Genomic DNA, 19,360 nt, shown 5'->3' with positions numbered 1-19,360 from the left:
AAAATACTAATAGATAAATAAATGAATGTGTTGTCTGAATTCATATATTTCCATGTCTAGCATTTGCGTCCAAATAAAATCAGTGGAGACTTGTTTCGAGAAAAAAAAAAAATCAGTGAAGACTCTTGAAAAAAGAAAAAGAGTGGAGACTCCAGAGAATTTTATTGAGTTTTTTGCAAGTTTACTTGAATTTAGTTGCTCGGCGGATATTTTTGGACATCCATCTGCTTTAATCTTGTGTTACTTTTCATAAGAATGCATTTTTCTTTAGATAAAATTTTATAACTAAAATAAAAATATTTACCACTAAAAAATATTTTAAAAAAATTATAAATAAATTCTTTCTCCATCACATGTGATCAATTCCTTTATTGATAATTTAAAATAACAAGACAAACAAAGCTGTTTGTTATACTCTAGGTGTGCAAAATGTTGTGAGATCGAACCCCATAGACAAATTGTGCAGGCTAAAGATTCATACTTTAGTTTTAGTTTAGATTATAAACATATACATTCATACTTTAGTTTTAGTTTAGATTATAAACATATACAAAGTATCCAGCACTTTCCAGACAAAAAAATAAAATATGCAACTTCTTAAATTTCAGGCTACTTTTGTGTTCAATTGAAGGACTTTATCACTTATCAGTCCCGGCGTTGGATACAGTCCACAATTACACTCTCCTTGCTAGTAAGATTTATGAACTCTGGCTAAAATTCATCCTCAGCCATGGTCTGACAAATTGAGAACCTCTCCCCGTGCTTCATCCAGAAGTCTGCGGAAAACATTTCCTGGACACAACCAGCATAGCATACCAACTGTTCTGTTTGCTCATGATCTACCATCTTTCTGGTGGTGCTAGGGGTCTTGAAGTACATATTGTTCTTTACTTCTTTATTTCCATTCTTGACATGACTATTTGTGTGAAATGTTGATCAGCAGAATATCACACTATACAGATCTTTATAGCAATTTACTAGACAGAGAGCATTCCTTGGGGTTACTATATACTTGAGTAGACAAAGTAAACTATATACACGACTGTTTTAAAGGATAGAACAACTAATCTCGCTTCTTATGTAAGCCAACTAGTCCTACTTCAACAATCCTGCAGCAACGTCCCTCTGTGCTGTATAAGTACGCACCAGATGCAACAGGGGTGCACCAAGATAAAAACAGAAGGTGCTTAACTATTTTGCTTTGACAGAGATATCTGCAAGGAGTCATGGAAGATTCCATCTCAGTCAGAAAGCCGCTACTTGAACAATTTATTTTCTGCTCCTAAAGTAGCATTGAGAATTAGGTTTTTAATCGGATAAAGATATACTTATAAGTTATAGGTAAAAAAGACATGGATTATTGGTAGAAGATACAAAAGGAAGGGAAGAACTGATTGTTGGTGACAGTTACATATAGAATTATACATGAACAGAATGATAACTTATTTATATTTTATACCACTATGTATATAGCAACTACATTGATTGAGAACTAGAACTTGCCAAGTTGGACCAGTGAACAAAAAAAAGGTCCATGATAATATTTTAAGAAAAAGAAGCTATCCAATAAGCATGTCAGACTTTATAATTTTGGCTAATAGTACCTAACTTATTATTTATTATAGAAAGATTGATTGGCTACCAGGAGTAAATCCTCATCAGTGCCAAATGATTTGCGGGCTTCTTCCAGACATTTTGATGTGATCTTCTCATGCTTCCTGTGCAGAATTAAAATGTCAACTACAGTAAGTTTTTTAAAAATTAAAATACAAGCAGATCCTCATCACTTTAAGATAGAGCCCTTAAAAGATCTATTACGGTAAACAAACCCTCCACAAATACCTATAGTTTGGTACATGTACTTGTTTGATATTTATTCTGACTTTTATGATTCAAATGATACCCTTTTAAGAAGGGTGAGCAAAGTTATATATTACCTCTACTTCAATGCACTTTGTTATTGAAAACCTACAGTTTAATACTCCCACATTCCTATTTTACATGCCTCTTTTGAAAGGGGGGAAAAACCGCCCTAAAATGCTTGCCAATCTCCTCTTTCAAACATTTTTTGAAGACTTTTCCACAGGTTACCCTTGTACAACTATTCCCAATATTTGACTAATTGACATATACAAACTACTCAACTTAATTTAACACAATTATTAGGGGTAAACAAGGAAACGAATTATCCGAGTAGCTTTTTTAAGATGCATAATTTTTCAAAAGAGATGTGTAAAAAGAGACGGAGGGAGTACTAACATTTAATCTTAAAAGTAATTTTCATTATATAATTCATATTAATCACTTTTTTGCCTGCCATACTTGGAAGTCAGTACTTCACATAGGAGTTATTATGGATGTCTGAGTAGTTGCACTTCTTATAACTACTCAGTCTCTACCAAACATGTGATGCATTTTTCCTTTAAAACATATCAGACTGTAAGAGTAAGAATCAATGAAGGGACAGAAATTAGGTGCATAGTACCTTGAGCTTGCTGGATCTCGAATTTCAAACTCATCTTTAGCAGCATCATAACCACAGATTACAACATAGTGACCTGTGAGAGATGAAATTAAACAAAAATACAACTTCAACAAACAGATAAACAAGCTCTGGAATCTGGATCATCAGTCTCTAACTTGAGCAGCGTCATATCATATCTCCAGTAAGAATTCAGATTATTGGCTAATCTTTGTTTGAACAGAAACAAACACATAATCAACATGCATAGTATATTGATTCTGTCTATACTAACCTTTCATTGCCACCATTTTTTCAATTGACAAAATGGTAAATAATACTTTAGCATCAGCAAGCTGAATTACCTTTTTGTCTCGAATAGGAAATTGGTACTTAAAAGAGTTAAGACTGAGGAAAGTACTACAGTGCAATTATAGCAGCAATTTCAAGCATCCAGAGGATAGTCTAAAGTATGAACAAGCACCAAAATGTACTAGGACCATATTTATTGGGACGACACGTTATTGTATATATCAAATCTTAAGATATATAAAGATAGACAATGATGATGCAATAAATTGTTAACAAGCTCTACAGTAAGTTCATTAGTGTACTTATATTTGTTAGTAATCTATATATACAGCCTTTTCCATTTACACATAACATACAACTGGTTTGGAATTAACATATGATTGTACAATATCTTTCTTCTAGGTCTCTGGCTTCGATATATTAACTAGATACATTACAAATTTCATTTTTCCTGAGGTTTGTGGTGAAAGGAATTAATTCAAAGTTGCACCAGGTTTACTACTGCAAAATACAGAGTTATTTTATGAATCATTAGAGTGAGGGCAGAGAGTTGCACAGAGTCAAGATGTTACCTGTGTAGGACAAATTACCACTTTTCCACCCTGAGAAACAGATATTCTTTAACGAAGACTGGCTGCATAAATGGGAATGTAACTAAGAGAACCAAACACTTATTCTAATAATGGAAAAGAAACTGTTTCGCATTAAAAATAATGCAAGAAACTTGCTAGGACACTAGAAAATATTTTAAATATTTACCTTAGCAGAAACTGGTTTACTAATGCAATTGCTATGTATCTCCCTGACAAGACCAAAAGAGACAATTGTTCTCTACTAATTGACCTGCGCTGTAGGAATCAAAACAACATGCATTTCTAAATATGGTAGATGCATAACCACAGAAAGATAAGAAGCAAAAGTAAATCTTTGAGTTCCCACTAAAATATTTATCTGCACTTCCTATATTCCATGTTTATTCTAACATTCCTCCTCACTCAAAAGCCCATTTTTGGGTTAAAGAGTGGGTCTAACAATACCCGTTAGAAGATAAGAAGTTCTATGACTCAACCTATCACCAAGACTTGAGGCATCCTAAATAGCTTTTCTTACAGCATGGCAATCTTTGTCATTATTACAAGTTCTCAAGTACTCGAGCGAAAATAAATGATTGAACTTGGGATCAAAAAATCATAGTTCCGAGAGTATTTATCTTGCATATCAGCTGAGTTAGAAATTATTTTCTATGTAATACATTCCAATATACTGTTTTAAGAAATTAAGAAATTATTACCCAAGAGACAACTAACATGTCAAGGAAATTTGAGGTGACTGACTATTTGCAACTTTTTTGGGCAAGTAACCATTTACAATTTTAATCAAGGATTAACTGCTCATACCTCTATATTAATTCCAGCATCTTTTGCTTTCTGAAATAGAGAATCCACTCGAACTAGATCATCTGGCAATTGTTCCTGCGAAACACTGTTGATTAGTAATTAGTAATTACTGAAGTGCGGTAAACAATAAAGCTTAATTTTATTAGACAAGAAGCATGAAGGATCAACTCAACCCCACTTCAAAAGCATATTTGATACACACACACACACATTTAATATAACTGTTTATTTTGGTACTTTGATTGGGTATTCTAAAAAGTATGCCAAAAGTCCAACCTTGGTGTAATTAGCAGATCTATTAGGTACTTCAAATTATAAGGACATGTTTTTGAACTTCTGATTTCATTAGTAGATCTGTTAAATTGTTTATGCATGTTTTGTTTAAATGAGATGCATACAGTATTTGATCATTAACGGTTCGTCCAATATAGGTCCAAAGAAAATCAAATACTTCTATAGCATTTCTTTTAGTATCTTGACCCCTTCCCTTCTTGTTTATTGCATAAAGTCACCAGTGCTTCTTATATCCAGTAAAACAATTTGCAATCAAACCCACATCACAAAAACCTCAAAGAGTGCACGGTGAATATATCAACTTGAGGCAAGTTTAATATCACTTAATTTTAGTTATCGATTAGGATTCTCATTATTCTTCCATCTTCTATTCACCTCACTAGAAAGATCTATATAGAGTACATATTTGAATTGAAAAAAGAAAACATATAAAATTTCCTAAAAAGAAGTGTGCCTGATACTTATATGTCATTTTCATGCGAAAAAAGGGGAAAAGGACTGCCTTATTAAGACTATATTTCCCTTATGCCAAATGCCTCTGGGCTCCTTGGGCAATCTAGACTATGTCTTTGGACCTTGGAAATTGTCTCTTAAAGGTCACAGGTCACTGCCAAGGGTCTAGGTGTCGTAAGTTCTCCATATGAGATGTTTGATGAATGCCCTTAAGAGATTCATTCAGCTTCTATTTGACTTGCATAAAGCAAATTGCAACTAAGCTTTTCCCCTAGTTTCCTTGAAGCAAGTTACTTGTCTGACCTACATAGGGAGAAACGAGTTAATCTAAACCGTCACAGATTTCCTAACCACTAGGTTCTGGAGAGGGATCAGACTGAATATGTCCGATAATCACTCATGTTTAAGCTTTCATTGATTTTTACCTTATCAAATCTAACTTCAAGATCAAAATAAGGATATAGACTCTCTCCATAATCACAAGCATAAATGTAATGAGTATAATATGGTCAAGTATAAATCAGCTCAACAATAATGGGTCAACTACACACAAGAGAATAATTTTATTAACATGAAATGACTTAGTTCCTTATTTAATAATACTATCATTTAACAAGGGCAGTCAACTACACACAAGAGAATAATTTTATTAACATGAAATGACTTAGTTCTTTATTTAATAATACTATCATTTAACAAGGGCATTTTTTACCATTCCTGCATATAAATGTTTTTTGCAACTATGGATTGAATTCTTAAGTACACATTACAAATTGACAAGAATTTTAGCACCACAAACGCATAAAGGTAGCTGAGATCAAAGAATGAGATATCTATACTAATAATCTAATTACTGAAACAAGTCAAAGATATGCACAGTCTTATCTATTAGAAGAGAGGGCACCTTGTAATATATCTCTGTAGAATATTCTGGGTTCACACCTAGTGTTACGGTGAAGTAGGAAAAACTAACAGCAAATTTCTGAAGCAGGAACGCCAAATCTATGGTCCAAATACTGCAACCAACATGCCAATGGATTTTTATAATCTCGGTGACCAGCAAATGCATAAGAATTTTGGCCTTTAAATGCAGCAGTGTGTGTGTATGCTAGTTAATGGTGGTGATTATTTTGCTATCATTGTAACACTTAACTGATTCGAGTGAGACCCTGTGGAGATCTGTGACCAAGTTGATATCATTGAATGACTTTACTGACTAGTTAAAACTAGCCCTAATATATTAATTATACACAAGATCACAAGAAATGACTATACGAATTCACTGCATGTAATAGCCATACAGTACATCTTATTCACAACAGATTAAAATCTGCACACAGAAGATGCACAAAATAAATCTTAGTGGAGAAGTAGAAGAAGAATGCACCTGGTTAAACTGCAGAGCGTATCCAGTTCTTCAATAGTACAATTATTGAATCCAAGGGTTTTCAGAATCATCAATACACAATTAAGACCACAATCCCATGTGCGTAACTGGTTTATGTGCGGGACCTATGACCAAACAGACACCGCAATCGATCAGATCGAATGATGGAATGAATAATAACTTAACTAAGAATTCTCGGAATTTAATATTTTGTAGGTATGTCCGGTGGTTGTACCTACAAGCAGAGTCCAAGAGTTTCCCCAGGAACAAACCATTAAAACGGATTGAATTAATCTGGTAAAGAACCAATAAAGTCAAAGAGACTTACATCCACAAAGTGTGAGTGTGGCAAAAGTGCAGTACCATAATTTCCACTCCTAGCCAATTTTCTGACTGGAAAGGATTTGATATATCCCAGGTGGTTTTCCTCTGGTTGCTCATCAAACTGTTCATCTATCCCTAATACCTTGCTTATGAGAACACAAAAAGGCCACATAGATACTCACCTAAATTGTAATTTTTACTATACAGTCTGCTTCTTCCCTGTTTCCTTTATTTTTGCGTCCTTTTCTTACGCTTATTTCAATATTAGTCTTTCAGTCTCTTGTGTGGTAAGATATCAAACCGGTGTCTGTTGAGATGTAATCCAAGTGAGGTCAAGTACAAAATTTCAATAATTACCCTCGCGCGTCTCCATCATGGCTTGAAGCCTCGACCTCTTGATTAAATAAACCTGAAGAGAGGGGTATCTACTAAGCCAACCCTTGCAGATACCTATAACAAATTTGAAGAAGTATATATGAAGTATATGGCTTATAAAATACAAGGCGTAGACTCGTAAGTTTTTCTCACCAAAACACCTAAGAAAGATAGCTACATTGGCATGACATATTAACATTGCCACAAAGGGAGAAGGAAATTAGCTACATCTCCATAAGAGATTCCATCACAATGAGTGATGTTAAAAAGAAATTGGAGTATAAGCACACCTAGCTCAAGACAAGCACAAGGCGACCAAATCCACGTCGATCCAAGCAAAAACGGACTATGACCATAGTTAAATTGGGTCAATATATATACCATCTTAAAAAATTATGCCTTTAATGATTTAGCCTAGGCTACTGTAGATTCTGCAGATCACATAAGAAAAAACTTTTAGGTATCATGTTTCTGAATGTCAATTGTCTCTTCTCTTAATTAGGAGATAAGCCATCTGCCAAATCATTCTACTTGAGCTTGATTAGTTTACAATTACTCTTCTTCTTTGTAACATTGAGTTAATGTAAAATTATAAATCATATAATTGAGAAATTCATTCAAAACAAAACCATAAAGTAAACGTACAGTTCATTTCCAACTATCAACAGGAAGAAATAGAATTCAAACATCTCCGTCAACACAATCGACAAATGACTTCATAAGATAATAACTAACACTCCGACCAATCAGGTTGGGCTAAGGGAAAAAGTTCAACAGAAGAGTCCCTCTCCTAATATCTTAAGGCTTCCTCCATGGATCATTTAATTAAGGAAAATATTTCATGCATAAAATTGCGTACAAAATCTTTCACAAAATGACAACGGTTAAGTTTTGATCGCAATGAATCCCATGTATTGACGATTTGACGTAAATAGCACCAATTAGAACATCTCACCTCAATTATCATGTCATTTTGTGAAAAAAATTGTATCCAATTTTGTGCATGTAGCTTTAATTAATACATCCCTTCACTCGAAAGATTGTCTGCATTAAATTCAAAAATATATTGAGGGTAGCAGACTTTTATCAGATGATCATCTCCTGCTAAACCTCAAGTATCCGAAAATCCCACTAAATGAATCTTATATATTTAGCAAACCAATCGATAAAGAACCATAAATTGTTCTTTGCAAGAAAACATAAACATGAATCAACACACCTAACGCAAACCAAGTTCACATACACATGAAACTAAAAATATCAAATACTCCCTCCGTTTCAATTTACATGTCCACTTTCAAGAAAATTTTTTGTTTCAAATTACTTGTCCAATTCAACTTTCAATGCAAAATCACATTTCCAAAGTCAATTCTACTCCACATATCTCTTATTTATATTTCCTAGATCAATATCACTCCACATATTTTGATCATTTAATGCAATTAATTTGTGAACAACCACTTTTCTTAAACTGTGTGATTTTTCTAAAGTGGACATCTAATTTGAAACGGAGGGAGTAAGAATCTATACGACAGGTTCTTGAAAATTTAAAAGCAACGTAATTAAACGTGGAAATCACCTTATATTAAACTCCAATATGGTTCAGAAACAGGGCAATACTGCAACTGCTGAGTCTGTAAATATGATATGATGAATACAAGTATGTTTGTGGAAGGAAAGGGTAGCTAGAGTCAGGGGTGAAGTTTATGTTTCGTCTAGATTGGTCGGATTGGATGAGGATGCTTTGTTCAAAGTCAAAGAACTCCAATCATTATAGTATTGTGGTTCCCAAGAGACTGGACACGTTTCTGACATTATTGGATATATGGGGCTCCCTCTCATTTCTAACCATTCTATTCAACCACTTTTCAAAAGTAACCAGTTTTTTTTCGAGCTTTCAAAACTAACCAGTCTAAATGAGGGGAGAAAACGCGACCTGAACGAAAAACTTTTTACAGCACGGGTCGCGCTTTGAAACAGCGACCCAAACACAAAAAACCCCATTGGGGTCGCTCTTTCAAAGAGAGACCCATGCTGTAAAAAGTTCCATATGGGTCGCCCTTTGAAAGAGCGACCCATATGGGTTATTTTAAAAAAAAAAATTCAAAAATCGGAAAATATTATTTCAAAGGGCGACCCATATTATTTATATTATAATATTTTATAATATAATTTATATAATGATATAATATAAAATTATTTTATATTATATAGTGATATATATATATATATATATATATATTTATATATTTAATTGAAGTTTTAGTAAATATTTATATTATAATATTTTATAATATTATTTATATAATGATATAATATAAAAATATTTTATATTATATAGTGATACATTATTTGTGATATTATATTTTATATTATTATATTATGTAATGATATAATATAATATTATAGATTGTCATATTTAAATATTTAAGCTCATATAGATTGTACTTAAAAGGTAATTCGCATTACATAAACTTAAACGAAACAGAAGCATTACATAAACTGAAGGGAAATTACATATGATTAAAATGAGAACATGACATAAGTTCTCAATCCTGAGTGAGGTCCACAATATAGTCGGAATCATATCCTTCATCATCATCTTCATCGTCCTCAGCGTGAGCATCATCGTCTCCACCATCATCAGCAACACCGCCTTCCCCTTCATCTTCATCGACCCACGGGGTAGGCATTTGCACTCGACGGCACTGATAAGTTACATTGTCCACATCTCCCCACTCGGCCCAAAATCTGGCTTCCTGACTTCCCTCGAGTTTAGCCTGCAGTGCGGCGCACTCTTCATCGATTTTAGTCGCATAATACCTCATGCGAGAATCACCAAATGGGATATCCATCTCACCCATCTCACGATGGCGTTGAAAATAGAGTTTGTGAACTTCAGAGAATTTTCTGTTATGGATATCATCTTCCGCCTCCGTCATCACCCAATCTTTGCCCCTTCTAATCCTCCTATAAACATACCTGCAAATATAACGGAAGAGTTTGTTCCACTTCTTCACGTTCTTTTGATGTTCAACCTCGAGACGTCTCTCTTCTCTCGTCTCCTCTATCATTTTCTTGATGTCAAAGTCAGTGCGCATCCGTCCCAACGGTGGCCGAGTTTTCTTTTGTTGCACGACCGGTGGTGCCTTGCTTTTAGGAGCTGGTTTAGGTTGGTTGCTTCGGTTGTTGCGCATCCCTCCCAACACAAGCTCCGGCTGTCTCCTATCTTGTTGCTGTTTGAGGCGTTTTTCGCAGCCGGGGGTCATTGGTGCTTTCCCCTTATCCATTGGTGCCTTGCCCTTATCCATTTTCAGCTTAAGTGATGAGTGAATTTTGTGTTTGTTTAGTTGCTTGTATGTGTATCAACCATAATGAAGACCTATTTATAGGCGAATGGATTATTGTTTAGCTGAATATATTTAAAGGACTTGTCAATTTTTGAATTGACAAGTCCTTTAAATGAGCTGAATCTTTTCTTTCAATGCATGCTATGGTTTGGCAGTATGAAAACGTGGGTCTAATCTATAAAGTGAGAAACTTTGTACAGTCTAATCTTTACAGTGAGGCACTTTACTTTTGCAGAACCTTTACTTTATGACCTACTGTACACCATGTGACCCTCTGCATTATCAGATACTACTGTTGATCATGTGAATATCAGCATTATGAGATACAACTGTTGATCATGTGAATATCAGCATTATGAGATACAACTGTTGATCATGTGAATATGAGCATTATTTCGTTGCTTGCTATGGTTTGCCAGTGTGTAGTCTAATCTATACAGCCTTTCTTTTCACATCACTTTACTTTATTATATATTGTCCTTTAACTGAGCAGAATCTTTTCTTTACAGCCTTTCTTTTGCCAGTGTGTAATATCTTGTCCCGAATGCTTCTGTTTCCTTGAAGTTTATTTATTGCTTCAACACCATTACATTAAATTAATTAACAAAATTGGATTAACAATAAAAAACGAAAGAAAAATACAGAGTAACAATAAAAAACAAGGACTGAAAAGGAAAATACAAATTAACAATTAAAAACAAGGACTAAAAAGAAAATGGCAATTAAATTACACAGTAGGGTCAACATTGTACAATGGACACCTTTTACTACGTCTAGTGTGTCCTTCTTGCTTGCAGCGGCCACATTTGTGACTTGTACGGGAACTGTCCATCTCCGTGCGTATTCTGACGGATTGACCCCTTTCTCCTCGTTTACGCCTTCTCTTTCGCAAGGCCTCGTTCGGTACCACAGTTCCAAACATTCTCCATTGCACTGGCAAATCAATATCCCAATACCCAGTTGCTGGTAATGGATATATCATTGGCTCCCACAATTTCAACAAAGTAGAGTTGTAGTGGAAGTGGCCAATCCACTGTTTCCAGTTTAAGTGATTGTGGTTGCAAGCAGCAATCAAATGTGAACACGGTAGGCGGTGGCAAGCCCATTTCCCGCAAGTGCATGTACGCTGAGTTATGTCAACCACCTGCGTGTTCCCGCCCTTATTGCACCCTTTTACCATGTACCTTTGCGTCTTTACGGAGAACAAACCGGTTCCTCTATTAAATGTCTCGACCCGGTGTGTGTTAGCTTTGGCTGCAATCTTCTCCAACTTATTTCTCGTCCTTAGACAAAGTTCATGACCCTCCCCAATGCCCTCAAGCACTGCGTTCCTCTCCTTATTGACCGTCCTAACAGTTTTATAAAACATGAATTCAATCATTGCGGTCACAGGTAGGTGCCGAGCCACGCGCACGTTACCATTAAAGCTCTCCGTGATGTTTGTGGTAGCTTGGCCGAAACGAGCGTGGCCTGTGTCATGACAAATAGTCCAGAGGGCTGGACTTATCCCTAGCAACCACCTCAAGCCTTGAGGCGAAAGCTCTCCAATCTTCTTCATGTAGGCATCATATTTCCTAATCTGTGGCGTATTGCCGGCTAGCCACATTAACATTTTAAGCTCCTTTCCCGGGAATGCCTTGGAGAAGTTGCTCCTAACATGATGGAGGCAGAATCTGTGATAGCCCATCGGCGGGGTAAAACCACTCGCTTCGTCATTCATTGCAGCAAGGATCCCCGTCGCACGGTCAGATATAATACAAACCCCCAATCTATCTCGGCATACATGTCTACGTAAAAGACGTAGAAACCAAGACCAATTTTCAGTTGTTTCCTCATCAACAAGGGCGAAGCATATGGGATATTGGTGGTTATTAGAGTCGACTCCCACCGCGACCAGCAATTTCCCATTATACTTTCCCTTAAGAAATGTACCATCAATGGAAATAACTGGCCGTGCATACTGCCAACCATCAATCATTGCTTTTAGGCACCAAAATGCACGAACAAATGTCGATGTACCCCTCTCTTTATGATGTGGAACAACCTCAACCACAACTATACTTCCGACATTTGTACTGGCCATGACATTAAGGAACCGAGGGAGCTCGTTGTAGGTTGTCTTCCAGCTTCCATAAACGCTTTCCATGGCGGCCATCTTCCCCCTCCATGCTTTCAAGTAACTAACCAAATGGTGGTACTCATCATTGACCATTGTGATGATGTTGCTTACCTTCAATTGAGGGGTCTGGGAGATCTGTTGAAACAAAATATATTAACATTAACGATGAATAATAAACGATAATATTTAGACATATAATGATATCCAAGGTTGTAGGACTTACGTAGGGAGCAACCACATAGCCAATCATTTTTGCTGAAATTTTGCAGTGGTCCTGCGTGGGTCTATCCAGTAGGCATGTGTGAATCTCTGGACATTTAGTTATTTGAAAAAGGCCGTGGGACTTCTTCTTCGCGGCCCTTAGCTTCCACTTGCAGTTTGAAACCACACATTTAACTTTGTAGACTTGCGTGGAGCTTTTCTCCACGATGAAATTTTGATCTGTACTTATGTGTGCATGTTTCACAGCAGCTATGAGCACTTCCTTGGTAGCAAATAGAGCTCCTTCGGTCAACTCATCGTTGGCGGGATCAAACCCGAGTGACATAACTGCGTCCTTGTTGGACACAATCACAGGCTCGTAATCCTGGGATCCAAACCATGCAGCTCTAGGTTCATGAATAGACAATGCCTGTGTTTGCAAGTGCATGTTTCCCTCTCTTTCTTCATCGGAATCAACCTCCGAAAAATCTTCACTTTCCGGAACATCCTCCTGTGATAGATTCCACTCCGAATCGTCACTGCTGCTTATGGCTCTTTCCGAGCCATACTCTTCATCATCCTCCTGGTTCTCCAGTGCAAGAGCTATAGCTGCACCTCTTTTCGGGGTTTGACGAGCCGGTGATGGCTGTCTACCACTCAAATCGTCCTCGTCCACAACCTCTTCAACAACAAAACGACCCGTATTACTCGAGCCACCACCATACTCTCCAATCGTCCCGTAGTTGTAGCCGCTAGACCACCCTTGCATGCCCTGGCTTTGTCCATAGTTTCCCCCATAATCGCCTCCAAAACTCCCACCGTAGTTTTCAACATAATTTGAAACTTGGCCACCTGCAGCGGTTTGTCCGGTTTGTCCATAGTTCCCCCCATACTCGCCTCCATAGTGTTGGCTGGGTTGAGCAATACTCTCGGCCTCGATAAACAATGATACGTCTCCACCCAAGTGAAATCTCTCGGGGATACTTAACATCCTACGAACATCGTCGTCCGATTTAACAGACTTCACAAAGAACCCCGAAACGAGGTTACTAACCCCGATTCGAGGATATTTCACACTAAGCTTGACATCCCAATGATGCCTACTTATATGCATCAACCCGAACACCATATCTCGTAGTTCTTCAAGTGAGCTGCTCAATTTCACATACATCATTTCTTTCGGATCTAAGGTGTAGAGAACATCGTTATCTTGTTTTATGATTTCACCTCCCCAGAAGAAATTGACGTTTACGTAACCGTCCATCTTTGTTTTGGTTTTTTTGGAGTGGTTTGATTTTGGTGGTTTTGGTTTTCTGATAGCTTGCCAATGAGGTTTTTTCAAGTGATGATGGTTTTGTGGATAGGCAACCACAAATGCTTCAGCTTTTAAGGACGAATTTCAAAGTTAACCACTGTGCTTCAATAGTGCATGCAATTTTTGTGTCCACTTATTGGTATGCAGTCACTCTATCAATGAGCAATAAAGTAATGAATGATTCTCTGAACAAGCTACTGCATAAATCCATTGATATTATTGCATGCTGCACTATGTGTTAAATGTGAGGGATGTGACCATACAAAAAAAGCTGATGCACACTGTTCAAAAACTCATAATTGCATGATTTTAAACGAGCTCATAATTGCAAACAGATGATGCACACTTTCAAAAAAATCATAATTGCAAACAGATGATTTGACCATACGTTTTAAATTTTTTTCACACTCTTTAGAAAAATACATTAAATAATATACATATATACACACATATATATAATATATATATATATATATAAATAAATATATATATATATATATATATATTTTTTTCAATCTTTAATTTATATATATATTTATTATTTACATTATATATTTTATATTATATAACCGTTAAATTAAATTGAGACTTTTAAGGACGAATTTCAAATGCTTCAGCTTTTAAGGACGAATTTCAAAGTTAACCACTGTGCTTCAATAGTGCATGCAATTTTTGTGTCCACTTATTGGTATGCAGTCAATCTATCAATGAGCAATAAAGTAATGAATGATTCTCTGAACAAGCTACTGCATAAATCCATTGATATTATTGCATGCTGCACTATGTGTTAAATGTGAGGGATGTGACCATACAAAAAAAGCTGATGCACACTGTTCAAAAACTCATAATTGCATGACTTTAAACGAGCTCATAATTGCAAACAGATGATGCACACTTTCAAAAAAATCATAATTGCAAACAGATGATTTGACCATACGTTTTAAATTTTTTTCACACTCTTTAGAAAAATACATTAAATAATATACATATATACACACATATATATAATATATATATATATATATAAATAAATAAATAAATATATATATATATATATATATATATATATATATATATATATATTTCAATCTTTAATTTATATATATATTTATTATTTACATTATATATTTTATATTATATAACCGTTAAATTAAATTGAGACTTTTAAGGACGAATTTCAAATGCTTCAGCTTTTAAGGACGAATTTCAAAGTTAACCACTGTGCTTCAATAGTGCATGCAATTTTTGTGTAAATATTTCCGAATTAAATTAAATTAAAAAATATAATATTACAATCTATAATATTATATTATATCATTACATAATATAATAATATAAAATATAATATCACAAATAATGTATCACTATATAATATAAAATATTTTTATATTATATCATTATATAAATTATATTATAAAATATTATAATATAAATAATATGGGTCGCCCTTTGAAATAATATTTTCCGATTTTTGAATTTTTTTTTTTAAAATAACCCATATGGGTCGCTCTTTCAAAGGGCGACCCATATGGAACTTTTTACAGCATGGGTCTCTCTTTGAAAGAGCGACCCCAATGGGGTTTTTTGTGTTTGGGTCGCTGTTTCAAAGCGCGACCCGTGCTGTAAAAAGTTTTTCGTTCAGGTCGCGTTTTCTCCCCTCATTTAGACTGGTTAGTTTTGAAAGCTCGAAAAAAAACTGGTTACTTTTGAAAAGTGGTTGAATAAATTGGTTAGAAATGAGAGGGAGCCGGATATATGGGCAGCGGCAGCTCTCCTGTCAAATCTTCCTTGTAAATTGATGAGGATGGCATGGCGTATGCCCGCGCCTAGGATCGGGTTGGATTTATAATATGTCTAAATTTAAAATATAAAAGTTTAAATTACTTTTTAAAATGAGAAAATTAATTCTAGCGTTCGTAAAATATCGATATATATTTTTTTTCAAGGTCCTGAACTGTAGATAAAAATGAATAAATAATTGAATTTTTGAATTTTTCTTATCACAGTCCTTCCGTTAGATTTTTGTAAATGTCCGTTAAATTTTGCTAACACGGCAAGTTAGATTTTTGTATGCATATTAATCATTCAATTAAAATTAGCCAATTATCTACCACATCATTTGGAAAACGAAATATGGGGACAAAATTTAGGATATGCGACAGTTGACACTCCTGTTCATATAATATGAGCTGATTTTTCGATGTAAATAATTAAATATGCAATGTAGCCCACTTACACACACAAACGAAAGCAGACGAGTAGACCGGGGATAGATAGGTGACCAGCCCAGAATTCCAGATGCACCAGGCCTCCGAAAAGCAATGGGTTTTTTAAACGAGCAATCTCAGCCAGATAAATGGGCTATACATCTCATATTTGAAAAGCTTTGCCTCCAAAAAAACTGTGCATACAAGGCTTTTGCATGTGCGACGCGACCATGAGGTTAAATTCATAGAAACGTTAGAAATGAATTTAATTGGTCTTCATTTTTTTTGTTGAGGCATCAATTAATACAGTAAAATATTAATGTTATTAATAATATCGGTCCTATGTATTTTAAAGTTCTGGTTCACTGTTCAGCAGAAGCGCACGTACCTATCCATTAAGTTCAGAATAATTATTTTTCTTGCTATAGTTAAAACTTAGAACTCAAGAGTAGCCGTTATAGTTTTAATACTTTAAATTTCAATCGTGGTCCTCAACATCTACTGCGGTATCAGGATTACACCAACTAAAGAAGAAAACACAGTTAATAAAACAAAACGCATCTTTAATTCACACGATGCCGCTGGATATGAACTCTGCATCAGAGAATCTATATTAAGTAGTGGAGTAATACTTAAGCGAGACCGGAATTAGTGAAGTATTTTTGCCATGAGTACAAAAATACTTGGTTATAAATGATTGGTTAAATTAGATTTATAAAATATTATGTAAAAGTTGTGTGAATATATAAGTATGTTTCAATAATATGATATTATGTAAAATGTGTCGAACTTGCAAAATATTGCATTTCGATAGTACTAATTAATATTTGTTATGAAATTGGGAAGAGATTATTTTAACATGATAACAAATGATGTGAAATGTTGTTACCGACATCTAAAATTATAAAAAATTTGTTATCTTTGGGCTACCTATACATACATGTAATAAAATTCAACATCAACTATTACTATATTGATACCATATATTTTATTTATCGAGAGAGATTAAGAATTCTCATTATTTCTTAGATTCATAGACCCAATTCCATTTAGTGGGATCTTTCATTCACATTTTTTCCACTAAAAACATTTTATAGAACTTTTTGACCCCCGAATTTAGAGTATCAATTTGAATAATTATAAAATACAATTCTAAAATATAATTATTTAATGGGTCCACGTCCCTAGCATACATATGCTGGAGACCTGTTAAAAACGTATAGTTTCCTAGCAGTTGAATGAATATCCAGCGTTCAGGATTAAAACAAAGTTTTAGTATGTCCACCGCGTTTTTAGCGCTGGATGGGGAAGAACCCATTTTTCCATGTACAACGTTTTTTTTATCGCTGGACAGGGTTTTTCTTGTTAAGAAAGCGTTGGACATACTAAAATTTTGTTTTAATCCTAGTCGCTGGATATTCATCCAACGGGCGGAAACCTGTATTTTTTTAACAAGTCCCCGACATATATATGCTAGGGACCTAGACCCTTATTTAATATAACCACTACCATACAAATTAAATGTAGCTTGAGTAAATTATACGGGGTTACAGGTCCAATATAGTCAATCGTTTTTCATCAATATTGTTGAATATTCACATCAAATTTAAATTTTTTAAAAATCCGGGATGAATTGAGGATATCAAAAGTGTACCAAGTGAGATGAAATTAAGGAGATTCATGTCATATACAAGTTTTTTCTCTATAATTTCTATTTAAATTAATTTTGTTCTAACATTCTAAACATGGTAACTCCATCCTTAAACTTTTTAGATGTATCCTTCTAAAATCATAGTTTTTGAAATATACATTGATCCCGTGAGCGGATTGTTTGTTATATATTTATCACCATCAGTGTTGTATTTATATAATCTTGTATATACGGTTGTCAAAACAAATTTGGGCAACCAGAATATGCTATCATTTAAAAATACACGTGAAAGCGTAATACGAGTACGTGACCCGTGAAACGGGAAAATAGAACAAATAATTTGAATGTTAGAACGAGAAAGGTGAAGAAAAAATGTGCACAAAGTTGCAGAACAAAAGCTTCCATCATTTTTATTGACAACGGTAAACGGCATGTTACAAGCATATTTTACTTTTCGCTTTTTCACTTTAGCATAAGTTGTCACCACGCTAGCCGTTTGTAGTTCGGCATTTCTGCTCCTTTTTTCAGTTCAAATTTCGTGCAAGATACAGACAAAAATCGTATTGTGAGGTGTATATTTTTTCCATGGGAAGAAAGATCGTAGATTTATTCATTTCCTTATAATTAAAATTCAATCAATCTGCATGAAAATTTAAAATAATTTAAAGTTAAAGTTAAAAAATTATATTTATAGATAGTTACTTCTTGCAGTTAGTTTATTTTTATTTTTGCTAAATATGTCAAATATACATAAAGTGATGTTTGTCTTTATATATTAGAATTGCTTTTACAAATAGTGTTTTATTATTATATCAGATATATAAGGTAATGTTTGTCTTTATATCTTAGAATTAATTTTAGACATAATATTTTTATATTGCATTTTATTTCTTAAAATTAATATGTATTTATTTGAAAAACTGATTTTAGAATATGACTGAATATTAAAAAAAAAAAAATCCAAGCCATTTCTTAATCTTTGAATCTGAGGTCAACTATAATGTTTGTTTTGTTACGAAAATGGCAAGTGGAAGCAGGACTAATCTCATCCAAATCCCAAAGTGAATGTCCCTACCTATAACCACCTATAACGGCTACACTCCGTTTTATGATTTGCTTAAATCAATAGACTAGTTGACATTTCTTCATTTCTTTATTTGCAGGAGTATTTATTTATTTACTTGAAACCCCGTAGCTTTGCTTTTACGTTCGAGTCCTTTTTGATTGCAATTAAACACTTAATTTAGTCTGTATTTCGACAAATATTTTATTACGGTCTTTCTAATGTGCGCCCAAGGGCACACAATAAGCACGTACTTTCATGAAAGAGGTTTGTTTTGATTGGTGGAATTTTTGTGAATGCAGGGGGCCATATTGTGTGCCAATATGCACACCATAGAAATTCGATTTTATTATTCTGAAGATAAAACAGTCTCCAGACTTTGGATGAGACGATTATGATGGCCACATAGCACATGATTGATGTTTGGGTAAGGAAAAGGAGGGCTTTTCCA

The 19,360-nt window shown here is 34.6% G+C and overlaps 3 protein-coding genes across 7 annotated transcripts in view; 1 reads left to right on the top strand and 2 right to left on the bottom strand.

Moving 5' to 3' along the window:
• Positions 1-19,360, top strand: part of LOC108214382 (17.8 kDa class I heat shock protein) — a 40,331-nt gene that overhangs the window by 10,971 nt on the left and 10,000 nt on the right. The window lies entirely within an intron of this gene.
• Positions 576-8,818, bottom strand: LOC108214381 (guanylyl cyclase 1). Of its 5 annotated transcripts, XM_064089447.1 has the most exons (11): positions 8,583-8,818; positions 7,959-8,047; positions 6,633-7,078; positions 6,305-6,429; positions 5,822-5,933; positions 4,171-4,245; positions 3,533-3,621; positions 3,346-3,407; positions 2,486-2,558; positions 1,643-1,718; positions 576-1,282 (listed from the first exon to the last, which is right to left on the bottom strand). In XM_064089447.1, exons 3-11 carry the CDS (start codon positions 6,798-6,800, stop codon positions 1,064-1,066), a joined length of 999 nt encoding a protein of 332 aa, XP_063945517.1. In that variant the 5' UTR covers positions 6,801-7,078; positions 7,959-8,047; positions 8,583-8,818; the 3' UTR covers positions 576-1,063. The 5 variants fall into 5 exon arrangements, with proteins under 5 accessions (XP_063945517.1, XP_017241845.1, XP_017241847.1 ...); XM_017386356.2 differs by lacking the exon at positions 7,959-8,047; XM_017386358.2 differs by lacking the exon at positions 7,959-8,047 and having other exon boundaries at positions 576-1,214; positions 8,583-8,814.
• Positions 9,932-12,900, bottom strand: LOC135151324 (uncharacterized). Its single transcript, XM_064089445.1, has 2 exons — positions 12,696-12,900; positions 9,932-12,607 (listed from the first exon to the last, which is right to left on the bottom strand). Exons 1-2 carry the CDS (start codon positions 12,720-12,722, stop codon positions 11,081-11,083), a joined length of 1,554 nt encoding a protein of 517 aa, XP_063945515.1. The 5' UTR covers positions 12,723-12,900; the 3' UTR covers positions 9,932-11,080.

This window comes from Daucus carota, chromosome 3, assembly GCF_001625215.2.
Source record: "Daucus carota subsp. sativus chromosome 3, DH1 v3.0, whole genome shotgun sequence".
Lineage (NCBI taxonomy): Eukaryota > Viridiplantae > Streptophyta > Magnoliopsida > Apiales > Apiaceae > Daucus > Daucus carota.
Note: the sequence above shows the minus strand (reverse complement) of the source record. Positions and strands in the feature narration are given on the sequence as shown.